Source organism: Typopeltis vanoorti, chromosome 13 (genome assembly GCF_054136105.1).
Source record: "Typopeltis vanoorti isolate ZY-2024b chromosome 13, IOZ_Tvanoo_1.0, whole genome shotgun sequence".
Classification (NCBI taxonomy): Eukaryota; Metazoa; Arthropoda; class Arachnida; order Uropygi; family Thelyphonidae; genus Typopeltis; species Typopeltis vanoorti.
Window position 1 is genome coordinate 14287140 of NC_143561.1, and position 13299 is coordinate 14300438.

At 35.3% G+C, this 13299-nt stretch overlaps 1 protein-coding gene across 3 annotated transcripts in view; it reads right to left on the minus strand.

The window, feature by feature from the left end:
- Positions 1-13299, minus strand: part of LOC150099944 (multidrug resistance-associated protein 1-like) — a 491400-nt gene that overhangs the window by 47312 nt on the left and 430789 nt on the right. For all 3 annotated transcript variants that reach the window (XM_090403119.1, XM_090403117.1, XM_090403118.1), the window contains one exon: positions 848-949. In XM_090403119.1, the coding sequence (XP_090259245.1) occupies positions 848-949 (102 nt within the window). The remainder of the gene's footprint in view (positions 1-847; positions 950-13299) is intronic.

The window sequence follows — 13299 nt, forward strand, 5'->3', positions numbered from 1 at the left end:
ACACTTCCACTTTTTTGCTCACTAATTCTTTTAGTCATGATGAAAGGTTGGGAAAATACTTGGAAAGAAGGCATGAGATATGACCAGCAAAATGCTATGTAATAATTAGCAGATGACAAATTTTGGCAGTAAATTTGGAAAACTATGTAGACAGAAAATAACTTTGTAAAATGTTTTAAATCTATAATTAAATTATTTCATCCTGGCGAGTCATTTTTTTAAAATAGTTAGCCATAAAAAAAAATGTATAGATAGAAAATTTTTTAAATCTAATATTTATTTTTAAGATTTATAGAAGTGCACTAATCGAATTTTGGGTATAGAAAAAAAAAATCATGCACTAATTGGGGGGGGGTGTATTAATTGTGGGATTGCTGTATATTTTGAAGACCTGATTACAACAAGATATATCTTCCTAGCTATTTTTCCATCTCTAGAAAATAGAAAAATCTGTTCACATCTAACTAAATACTATTATAAAAATTTTATCAAAATATTAACTACTATACATAACTGAATTTTAGTTATAATTAAAACAGTTATATATTACTTAAATTAAGGGGATATTAATTCCCACATAGTTTTAAAACCGAATAAGAAACTCAAAGATTGGAATCAGAGAGTTTCTTGCCGAATATAGTAAACTATAAAGTATCGGCGAACACTAGCGTTAGCCAATGCAAGTGATCCTAGTACGTGGTACAATCTCGGGCAACTCGTTGCAAAGGAGTTGTAACAGTTAACAGTACTTAAGTAACAGTTATATATAATTAACTGAATTTCAGCAACCTTACAATGTCTAACTTGGAAATGAGTTATCCATAAAAAATAAGTTAAAATTGCTTACTTCTTGGTTCATGGCCATATACCGAGAGATTCTCTTCAAAGGAACAGTACTGGAGTCAAAATTAACACAGAATTTTGTAAGCACACTAAGTCCATATGTTATCTGTATAAATAATGAAGATTTTTTTTTTTAGAAGTGCTAATATAACTTATAGGTAACAAAAATCTATTAAAGCATTAAATTAAAGGATAAGTTTCTAAAATTTCATAACTCAATACTTTTAAAGAACACATTTTGCATTGTCACGTACTGTGAACTGCACACGTAGTTACATGAATTATGGCTTATTTATTCAACAGAATGTATTTTCTACATGTTCATTATATCCAACTATAGTAGTAATGTTCATTCTTTTTAGTTTGGACATGGACTTTTCTTACATTCTCATCATAGGTTGCACAGAACTAGTAATTACAAGAGTTGGTTGAAAAGTTTGGTAAGTTTCCAATAGACAGCAACACAAGTCATCCGTTCATACCAGTGTCAGCACGCATCATCTTTTTCAATGACCCTTTGGCAAAATTTTAGCCATGTGCAACGCATAGTTCTTGTTTGGTGAAGATTTAAAATGACCGTGTTCACAATTTTCATAAAAATGAAAACGAGTTTCCTGCAGTGATAAAACTTTTATTTGAAGAATTGGACAGCTGCACAGATCAAAGCAGAGTTAGATTCAGTTCATGAGGACTCTGCACCAGCATTAAAGACTATTTTTGGATAAATAAATTTAAATGTGATTGCGAGTCCATCGAAGATGAAGTACTGAGGTCACTACAAAGGAAATGATCGACAAAATTCATGGTATCCTTATGGAAGACCACCAAGTGAAAGTGCACGAGACTGCCGAGATTATAGGCATCTCAACTGAATGGGTGTATAATATCCTGCATGAAAAAACTGTGTGAGCAATGGGCGCTGCGATTGTTGACTGTCGATCAAAAATTTATGCAAAAAGACATTTCAACGCAGTATTTGGCGATGTTCAATCACAATTTGCAGGATTTCTTGCATCAATTCGCGACTGTATATGAAACTTGGATATACCACTGCACAACTGAGTCCATGCAGCAGTCAAAACAGTAGACAATGCCCAGTGAAAGGCACTGCAAAAAAAAAAAGAGAGAAGGCCGTTTTGTCAGCTGGGAAGGTGATGGCCACTGTTTTTTTGGCATTCCCAAGGAATTATCATGATCAACTATTTGGTAAATGGTAAGACAATAACAGAAGTCTATTATGTGTCATTGTTGGACTGTAAAAGAAGAGCGGAAGGGAAAAAACAGCCAAGATTGGCACACAAAAAAGCGCTTTTTCATCAAGATAATGCCCTATCCCACACATCAGATGTTGCAATGGCAAAATTGCACGGATTGAGGTTCGAACTGGTTCCACATCCACCATATTATTATTATTCAAGCCTCCATGGAGTCAAAAGACTCATCGTGGGAGGTCCCCCACAAGACACACAAAGTCTATCATACCACTCCTTAAACTCACTGACCGTTCTTGCTCTCACGACTCCATCAGGCAATACATTCCACGGTTTTATTTGTCTAAAATGAATCCTATTTTCATCCATTAACATCTTACTATGATCATTCTTCCTTCTACTTGCTACATATCTAAAAACTCTTCTTTGCCTGATTTGACAATTTCTGCTCACATTGCACTTTTCTTTTCCTTACTGAGTCACTCTCCTAGCTTCTTTATACTCTTCATGGAACATTATCATTATTCATCTTGTACTGCCTCCAAAGTACCTTCTTCCATATTTCATGCCCCTCATTCATCCATTTTACACCTACCTTATTCAGCCTTTTGTCCTTTACAATACGTTAACACGTTGATGCTGTTATTTCTTTGTCAGTTCCCAAGCAGCATTTATTTCCTTACCACTCACCTCCTCATTCCATGCTATAGCTTCGAATGCCTTCTAATTCCACACATATCCTTTCCTCACAGAAGTCTGCATATGGCTAGCCACAACCCAGGTGATCTCTTCATGATCACTCTCACCAACCAAAAGAAATTGTGACACCCCACCCACAATTACATTCTCCTGCCGGCCGTTGGTCGAGTGGTTAGCGTATCCGCTCTCCAGCCAAAAGGCTGTGGGTTCGAATCCAGCCATGGGCATGGGTGTTTGTGAATTTCTGTGGAAATACTAATGGTGAACGGTAGATGGTGTTGGTGTAGTTGCGGTTAGCTGTAGTTGGTGGAGACAGTTGTAGAGTAAGCCCTCCCTCAATGAGTCTTTGGACTCCCTGGAGGTGTCCAAGTAATAATATGATCAGATCTAGTTCTCATGTGCAGTCCTTTACATGCTGTCTGAGATATTTCTCTTTCAAGAACAAGAAATTGATTTTCCTTATTCCCAAATGTCATTTCTTGATTCCAATCTATACTGCCATAATTGAAATCACTCATAATTACTCTTCCTTTAGTTCACTAAAGGAAGTTGATTAAACATTTCTTCATTACCACCCTACACATTCTCTGGCCTATAGCAAAATAGAACTAAATACGTCTTTCTGTTAACTTCCATGTTACACAACACTGCCTCAATCAGTGCTTGTATTTCCCACTTTCATGTCTACCTTATGTGGACTTACAGAAGCGCACTCTCCCTCCCTTCTTGCCCTTTCTATCCTCAAAAAAAAAAATACTGTAACCTTCCATTTCTATTCCCATTACGATATCTTCATGATGTTTCATTTCTTCCAATGATTTTGGGGCAAACATCACCTTTATCGCTACTTACCACATATCCACTCAGTCTAAACTTTCCCAACCCACATGGCAATATACAAATCTCCATACACACATCCACTGTTACTTGCAATAATCAGTCTCCCTATGCCATGTTTCCCTGTCCATCTGGGCCACGAGAACAGATTGAGAGAATGCAGTTGATAAAACTTTGTGAATAAGAAAGAGGGTATAATTGAGACATTGAAGTTAAAAGGTTGTTATTAGGTTAATGTAGAAGAAATTTTTTTGTAGAATGGGGGGGGGGAGAGTAGATAGAACAAGGGGAATACACCTGAAAGTTGTATAATAAGGGTGTGTGAGCAAGGGCATAAGGAATAGGTTCTTGGCAAAGAGAGTGGTTAGTCAGTGGAATGCTTTGGTTGACATTGTGATGAATGAAGATATGTTGAATAAGTTTAAAGCATGATTTCATTGGCTTTGTGTATAAGAGTATTTGCATCCTCTGAAGAGGGACTCTTTGCAGGTTTGGTAATATTCCCATGATTTCTCAACCATTTGTCATAAAGTGAAAATTGGTCTTGACAACCTCTATTTGGACTGAACCCAAATTGTTCTCCCAGTTTCTCTTCAATTTTTCTCAGCCTCTTTTCAAGAATACTTGTATAAATCATCCCTGGAACAGTTAGTAGATTATTAGAGTAGAACTATGAGAGCTCTACTCTAATCATCTGGAATTCAACCTTTTGACCTGGGTCTCTGAATTATGTAGTATAGTCACTGCAAACTTTTATACTTTCATATTTGCATTTCTGGTCAGATATCTATTCCATCTACTTTTCCATATTTCAAGTTTGATTATTCAAATTAGGGGATATCACATCCCATATTGTTTCATAGCTGAATAATAAACTCAGAGTTTCAGGCCGAATATAGAAACTATATAAAGTTTGGCGAGTCCAAGCGTAAGCAAATACCTGCGATAGTGCAACACAGTTAGCGGATGTCAAGTTTGATGTTTTTTTTTCTACCATAAGAATTGATATGTACTCATGTCTGCATTCTTCTTGAACATTTTCTACTGTTCTGTCACCATTTCATTTAATAATCTTTGAAAATAATTACTCCTAGATATCTAGAATATCTTATCTTCAACTATCATGTCAGTTATATCATCTTTGATTCCCTTTACAGTACTCCTTCCTTAATTTTTAAGCTTTTTCAATAGCTTCCAGAACATTTTGCCACTTTCTTGATATTTATTTTCTATACTCTTATCAAAGTCTTCCCATGACTTTTGTTTAGCTACTTGTACACATAGCTTAGCTATTCTCAGTCACTGGTTGTAATTTCTGCCCTTTCTCGTTTCCACCTTCCTCCTATCCTGATGGTACCATGGGGAAATTCACTTAAAAATAATGCAGACATTTTGACATTGTTTTCCTCACACTCTTGTACAGACATGGCATAACATTCTCAGTAATCTCAAGGATAATAAGATTCCCAGACTAGATAGTATTCCAATTTTGCTAAAACATGCAATCCAGAATTAATAGCCATTCTGTATCGTCTATGTAAGCTGTTGTACTTCTCAGGCATTTACTCGTTACCATGAAAGTGTTTAGCCTCTCTCTAAAAAGGGACAACATCCATCAAGCTATTATCCTGTCTCGCACTGTTACTCTTGAAAATGACAATCCATGGTACTCATAGGTCCTTAAGCTCCAGGATTTTCTACAATTGCTGTTTTCAAAACCATAATTTTAGGATATACAGGTAGCTCTCATATAACGTGGTACTTATACAATGCGGCTTCGATATAATATGGTCTACAAATTGTAGTAATCCTCGTATAACGCGGTACTTATACGACGCAGTTTCGATATAAGACTGTCTACAAATTGTAGTAACCCTTTATCTTTTCATCGCGCAACTTAAAAATCAAATTTTATCTTCTTTAAATTTGCATCTGCCCATGTCATGCATGTAGTTATAAGTAGCAAATTTATATTAGGGGAAATACTTTTTTAGAATGCATGTATGTCAATTGTTTATCATATAAAATGTTTATTGTTGAAAATCGTCTTCATTTCTGCCAGGAAAGAGCATTAAAAATCATAAGTGTGTTAATCTCAAGCTGAGCACTTTATTTTCTGGTGAGTTACATACACGCGTAATGTTATTTTACATAAAAATTTATTTTTATAGTAATGACCACTTAGGACTTTTGCGATATGGTTGAAAACAAAACTAGTAAATTAATTGATGGGGAAATAGATTTAAATGAGGAGGAACTGGTAGAATTAATAGATGACGCCGAACCAAATGGTAGGAAAAGTTCTGCCAAAGATTCTGATTGTAATGAATCCATTAAAGAATTCAGTTTAAAGAAAACTGCAGGACTGAACTTGGCAAGAAAGTTAGGAAGGTATTTTACGGATAATGAACCCTCAATGGAGCACTCCAGAAAATTCATGAGACAATTAGATATTTGTTTAGCTCCATATTATGAACTTAATAAAAAATTGAAGCATAGTGGTAAGCAAGGTCTTATTACTGACTTCTTGATAACTCAACCTGCCAAAGCATGCAATGAGAATTATACAAATGATGTCCAAGAGATTTCAAGTGATGAGGACATATGGCCAATTGTAAATAAAGAACATCTACAAAATGTTAGTTTTGAATACAGTGATAACGATTAAAATATGCACTTTATTTTATTTTGCCTAAAACATTTATGCATTATGTGCAATGAAATTTACCTAAAATTTGTAATTTTTTTATAAGTTTATACTATGTATTTGTTTCATAGTTTATGTTTTTTTTTTTTTTTTAACTTGCATGACTTACCTGAACGGAAAAAAAAAATTTTTTTGTTCGATATGTCTGTTTATATACAGTGGTATCTCGCTAATCCGAACCCTCCAGTAATCCGAACTGGGGTTTGAAAGAAAAAAGCTTTATTTATTACGTATTATTATATTGTGTACTATTATTTTTATTCAATAATTATTATTTTAACTATTATTATTTATTTTATTATTATGACAGTAGAGTATTTTTTCATGTTGTCAATTGTACGGTTATACTGTAGGGCTATTTTGATTTATTGTGTGTTCACGTTTGCCTGGGAAGTCGTCGAACCTGAAGCAATTCGAGCGTCATGGAAAAAACTGTGGCCTTCTATAATTTACCAATATAACTACAGTGATACACAAAAAGAGGAAATTCAAAAACATGCATAATTTGGTTAAAAATATAAATCCAGATGTTGAAATTTCACAAATAGACGTTACGGAATAGAAAAAGAGTAACACATAAAGAGGCAGTTGACAGCTTTAATGTGTGTATAGAATGGGCTAAGCAGGATGATACGCCATTCCACAAAATTTTATTGCTAATGCAACTCCAAGAAGAAGCATTCGAAAAAAGTTTAGCTTCCAAGAAGCAAAAGAAAATCAGCGACTTTTTTTTTTTTACAAAGAAATTGTATGATTTTTTAAATTTTACATTACACTATAGTAGCTTTTTTTTTTTCCTATCAGATACTACATTTACAGAATTAAATTGATGTACCATTAGAATCCGATTATTTTTGTCTTAAAAGCTAGTTATTGTTGTCTCTTGGGCGAAAATTCGCTAATCCGAATGAGCACAGTTTTTATTAGTTCGGATTAGCGAGATACCACTGTAATTAAAAGAAACTATTTCGGAACATAACCCTACTTTTTCTATGTGATCTGAGTCACGCATAATGCATGTGATCTGAGTCACGCATAATGCGATTTATATAATGCAGCATTTGTATGAAACTTAACATCAGCATTATATGAGGGTTACCTGTATATTCTTGTGAATATGTTGAGCATTTTTTCTTGGTATGCTTAGTTATGAAAAAGAAGAGTTTAAGAGGAAAAACACTCACATCCATATGAGAAAACAGCTTGTTTGAATACCAGATCTTTGTTTTACTAATTATGTAATTAGTGCCTTCTTGTTAGTGGTATTGGACTTTCATCCACCAAAACCAAAGAAGGTTGCATTCATTACAGTAATAATTAGAGCGGTTTCAGTATCTTTCCACCACTCTAGCTATCACTTGTACCTTAATTGCTTGCCATCTTGTTTCTTGAGTACTGACATTGCATGTTTTTCAGGTTGTAATCAACTCTTACAAGAACAGGTCTGTTGCTCCTGTGGCAGGGTTGACAGTCTCTTATGAAGCTATGGCCTTAAGAGAGAAGAAGACAGGAAAGATGAAGTGAGTGGTCTGTCCTGAAGGAGATTGGGGGTTGAATAATTATATATCATATAGGATTTTTCTATTTAATTTTACTTTTAAGGGACTCTCTCCAGTTTTAGGGGACAGTTTCCCAAAAGTAGATTCTTCAACTCAATGGACTAGACAGTTTTGTCTTTTAATTTGTTTGGTGTTTTCCCTTACTGTTAATGTTTTTGCCTATGTTATATAATTTTATTTTAAGTTATTTTAATTTAATTTTATATTTTTAGTTTTTAGTTGATTTTTTATTAATTTTTTAATTATTTATTTAATTATTTATTTAATGATTATTTAATGATTATTTAATGATTATTTAATCCTTAATTTTGATATAGGATAATGATAACTAGCTTTTGGGAATTTTGAATAATTGTTTTCATTCCCATACCTCTGCATTAACATTGCTTATTAGGTGTATGTCAGAGGCCTGGGGAAAACACTTCTCTAAAAGTGATAGAGATATTGTTGTGCTTGTTAGCCTGGTTAACATATGCTCTGGTGGCATTATTTAAGAGTATAGTACCATAGGCTTTAAGTAAATAATGAACCTAAGAGGTTGATTAAACCTGAGCATGGGGGCCAGGCTAACATAAAGATATGTTTAGGATTAAATTATAATCAATTTTAAAAGTGAGAATTTGGTGATAAAAAATAATGATAATAATAATAGTAAAAAAAAAAAAAAAAAAAGTTGTTGTGGCCATTTTGTTTACTTTTCTTGGAATTGATCATGGGAGTTTCAGAATGATGCTGCCTTCAGCTAGGTAGCATAATGCAGGTGGGGAACTCCATCTTTTCCTGAAAAGATTTGGTCCCAGTTCTGCTAACTGTAGTCTCAGGTAGTTTTTGATTGATGCTCTTGAACTTCTTTTAATATCCTCTATTGTTTTCTTTTGTTTTTGATATGTTACAATATTCCTAATTTTCCAAATGTGATATTTAATTTCAATTAGTAGGTAGAGCAGTTGATTTTTCAAGCTTCCTTTCCCTGGTAGGTCTTGAAGGTATAATGCTTGTTCCTTCCTGAGTGTGGGTATGTTGAAGGTGCTGCTTACATTAGCCCATATTTGTGTTGCCACTGCGCATTCATAGAACAGGTGTTCTTGGGTTTCTTGTAGGGTGCAAAAGGCACAATTTGCACTTTGAAGTATTCTCCATTTCAGGAGTTTTGCATTTACTGGTAAGATGTTGTGTAACATCCTCCAGTTAAAATTGTGTCTGGATGGGTAGGTGTACTTGAAGTAACAGTTTTCCATTTTTCCTTTTCATGGGGGAGTGTGTCTGTTGGAATGTTGCTAATTGTCTGTAATATGTCCTCTTTTTTTAGTTCTTGAAGGTGCTGTTTGTTCTTCTTTGTGATGATGATTCTTGCTTGTCTAGATATCGTTCTGTAGTATTCTGATGAAATTTTTGCCTTTTCACCACTGTGGGTTTGGCCTGTGAACATTTTGTACTTTACTCCTAGCCAGTACTGGCACATTTCATGGGAAGGGTGTGCAGTTTGCATAATCTTAATTACCTGCATAATTTTCTCTACTGAAAGCATATCTTTTATTCTTGGGATGTTCAGCCCCCCCCTTGTTCCTTTCTTTGAGCCAATTTGTCTTTACTGACCTTTGCCTTTTTTATTGTTCCAGAAAAAGCTGTAGATGATGTCTTCCAGTCTTTTAGTTTGTAGTTTGCTGAGTGGAAATGGAGTTGTGTAGTATTTTATCAAGGGAATCATTAACTGTTTGATGATTTGTGAGAGAACAAATGAGAAAACAGCTAACTCACTTTCAACAGTAGAGCCCTGATAAAGAGAATATGAGAAAACAGCTAACTCATTTTCAACAGTAGAGCCCTGATAAAGATTCTTCATATTCTAAATAAGATTCAAACCCAGGTCTTTAGTTTTAACTTTGTTAAAACTAACTGAGATGCAAAGTGATGAAGGTTATTAATCATTTCCTTCTCTACCTAGAGAAAAACCAATTAATTAGGGATCAATAGGAATGCTGCCATTCTGTTTACAGAGCAAACTACCTCATTACACTTACTTGCCTTTGGACATAGATCAAGGAAAGATTTGAAAAAAAGACAGGTGGTTGCTCTTGACATTTCCAAGTCACTTGATCATGTCTAAGGCTTTTTTCTTTTAATCAAGCTACGATCTTATAGTCTCACTCCTGTCCTTTGTGTAGCTTTGTGATTAGAGTCAGCTTCTTCTCTAGGTGCTCACAGCATGTCATGCAGATGGCCTTCACTCAGATTTATCAATGCAGGGATACCCAGAGTTTGTGTTCTTGTTTGCTCTTCCTCCTCAGATGTTTCCTATCTTCAATATCTTATCTGCAGTTTTGCTGATGACAGCATTCTCATTCCTCTTAAAGAACCTTATAATACTCAAATGATTCAAGCTTCGAGATCTTTGGTAACCAATCTTTTAGAATAATGATCATCATTCTCAAGTAATGAAAATAATCAGTGAATTTCAGTGTTAACAAACTATCCTGTCTTATTACCTGGAAGAAAGATGCTTCTTCACTCCCTCTTATATTTAAATATCTAGTGAGAATCGGTTTTCTTTTGTCTTGGGTTGACTCACTTCTAGCTTATCCTGTATCAAAACCAAACACTGATGGCCTGCTAACCCTAAAAAAAAAAAGAAGCTATGTATTCTTTTTCATGCAAAAATACTCCCTGAACTGTTAATACTTTAAATCCCAAATTAGTGTGACCTTAAAATACTGTTCTCACATTTGGGATGACTCATTGGAAACAAACCTGTAAGAATTCTTAATTCAATTAATAGATGACCCATCTGTTGCAGACCATCTCCAGGTTTAGCATATGTAATATATGCTAAACCTGTACTAATCCTCAATTCCATTAATAGATGACTGATGCAACAGATCAGTCATCTATTAATGGAATTGAGGATTCGTACAGGTTTAGCATATATTACATACAAGGGGATGAAGGTCCAAACCTTCATTCCCTTGTATGAAGGTTTGAACAAATAGTAAAGTCTCCTTCATACAGTACAAGTGTGGTCCGAAAAGTTCTCAGCCTAACAATGAAAAAACGAATTTATAACTTCAAAATTATTTTTATTTTTCAACATAACCTCCCTTAAAACTAATACATTTATTCAAGTGATGCTCCAGCACCATTATCCCATCCCGGTAGTGGTTCTCAGTAAGACCTACAAAATACTCCTCTATCGACAGCTGCAATCACCTCATGATTCGAAGAAAAATGCTGACCAGCGTGGAAGTTTTTAGTTTTGGGAAGAGATAAAAGTCAGAGAGAGCCAAATCTGGGGAATAGGATTGATGTTCCAACAATTCATAGTGCAGATTCCTTAATTTTCCCATTGCCAAAACACTTTTGTGGGAAGGTGCATTGTCCTGATGAAAGATTATTTTTTTTTCTTCTGCAAACAGGGTCTTTTCTCATGAATTTTTTCATCTAGTCTGGTTAAAAGATCGGAATAATATTCCCCGGTTACTGATTTACCCTTTTCAAGATAATAAACAAAACACCTCTAGCATTCCAAAACACCGATGCCATGACCTTTCCTGCTGATGGAACCGACTGTCTTCTTTTGCACTGAAGAACCGGCTTCTGTCCACTCTTTTGACTGCTATTTGGATTCTGGTGTGTAATGGTGAACCCAAGTCTCATTCATTGTAAAAAAATTGACGCACAAAATCGGTTTTATTTTTGTTAAAATGCTCCAAGCACTTCACACCTGTCTTCAGAGATTTTCATGCAAGTGCATTTTTGATCTGCTGTGAGCAAGCGCAGCACCCATCTTTTACAAAGCTTTTTCATTTGCCATTCTTCATACAAAATATATCCTACACGTTCTTTTGAAATACCTATAGTCTCAGCAATTTCATGCACTTTGACTCACCGGTCATCCAATACCATACATGCACTTGATCAATGATTTCTAGTGTTGTTACACTTTTTGGATGTCCTTCAACGAAGATCATCTTTGAAGCTAGTATGGCCACGTTTAAAATCAGCAGCCCATTTCTTAATTGTTGAAATTGAAGGAGAAGAGCACCCATAAACTTTCATTAACTTCGAAAGAATTCTTTTGCATTAAACCTTTTACAAAGAATTTTATAATTGCACGACTCAATTTTATCCATCTCAAGGGATACAGACAATACTTTTGCTTCAGAAAGCTGTATAAAACAATGGTTGGGGCTAATGGGGGTCTGGTTGGGGCTAATGGGGGTCTTAAATTCATGTACACTAATACTAGGAGTATTAGGAACAAGAAGGAAGAGTTTTTGGCCATGGTTGGCACTTCCAGACCACAGGTTATAGGTATTAGTGAAACATGGCTGACTCTAGATGATATAACTAGTGGGATTGAATGTGATGGGTATAGTGTGTTCAGGAATGACAGAGAGAATAAAATGGGGGAGGAGTATTGTTGATGATAGCTGATGAGCTCCAGCCAAGGAGAATAGAAGTTGAATTGCAGGATAGAGAAAAGAGCACATTTGAGGCCATTTGGTGTGAGATTGTGGCTAGCAGAACTAAATATACAATTGGGTGCTGCTATAGACCAGGTGATGGAAAAGATGGTGGTGACAGTATGCACAAGCAAATAGAAGAAATGGGTGGAAGGAGGGTGATTATTATGGGAGATTTCAACTATGGTCGCATCGATTGGAGTGAGGAGAGGACACACGGGAGGAAGGAACTGGATTTTATGCGGTTATTAAGGGATAACTATCTGCGACAGCATGTAATAGAAAATACTAGGGGTCAGAGAGTGCTTGACCTAGTAATTACATCTGAGGATTTGGCTGTAACAAATATGACCACATTGCCACCAATCGGTGAGAGTGATCATAGGGTCTTAACTTGGGAGGTGGCTAAAGGTGTAGAATTTTCAATTAAGACAGGGTACATGTGGAATTATAGGGCTGGAAAGTATGACAAGCTTAGGAGTTTGATTGGTTCAGTGCCATGGCATGTACAACTGCAAGGACTAGAAGTTGATAGTGCATGGGAGGTAGTTAAGAAGTGCTTGCATGAAGCAATGGCTGACTGTATACCTAGAGTCCGAATAATAAATCAAGTAGGGGTTAAATGGATGAATAACACCATTAAGCTTGAGTTGCAAAAAAAGAAACAACTATGGAGGGAATTTAAGGAGAAGGGTGACCGGCAGGCACATGAACGGTATAAAGCACAGGCCAGAAGGGTGACGAGTGTGGTAAGAAAAGCAAAAAAGGATTATGAAATAACATTGGCCATGCAGGCTAAAGAGAATCCTAAACAGTTTTTTAGATATGTAGCAAGTAAAAGGAAAAATGTACATGGCAGATTGATTTTAAAGAATGCCGATGGTAGGGAGGTAACTGAATCAGTTGAGATAGTTGAGTTACTGAGTGAGCACTTTGCAAAAGTATATCATCCAGGTGGTAACATTGCAGAAACGAATAAACCA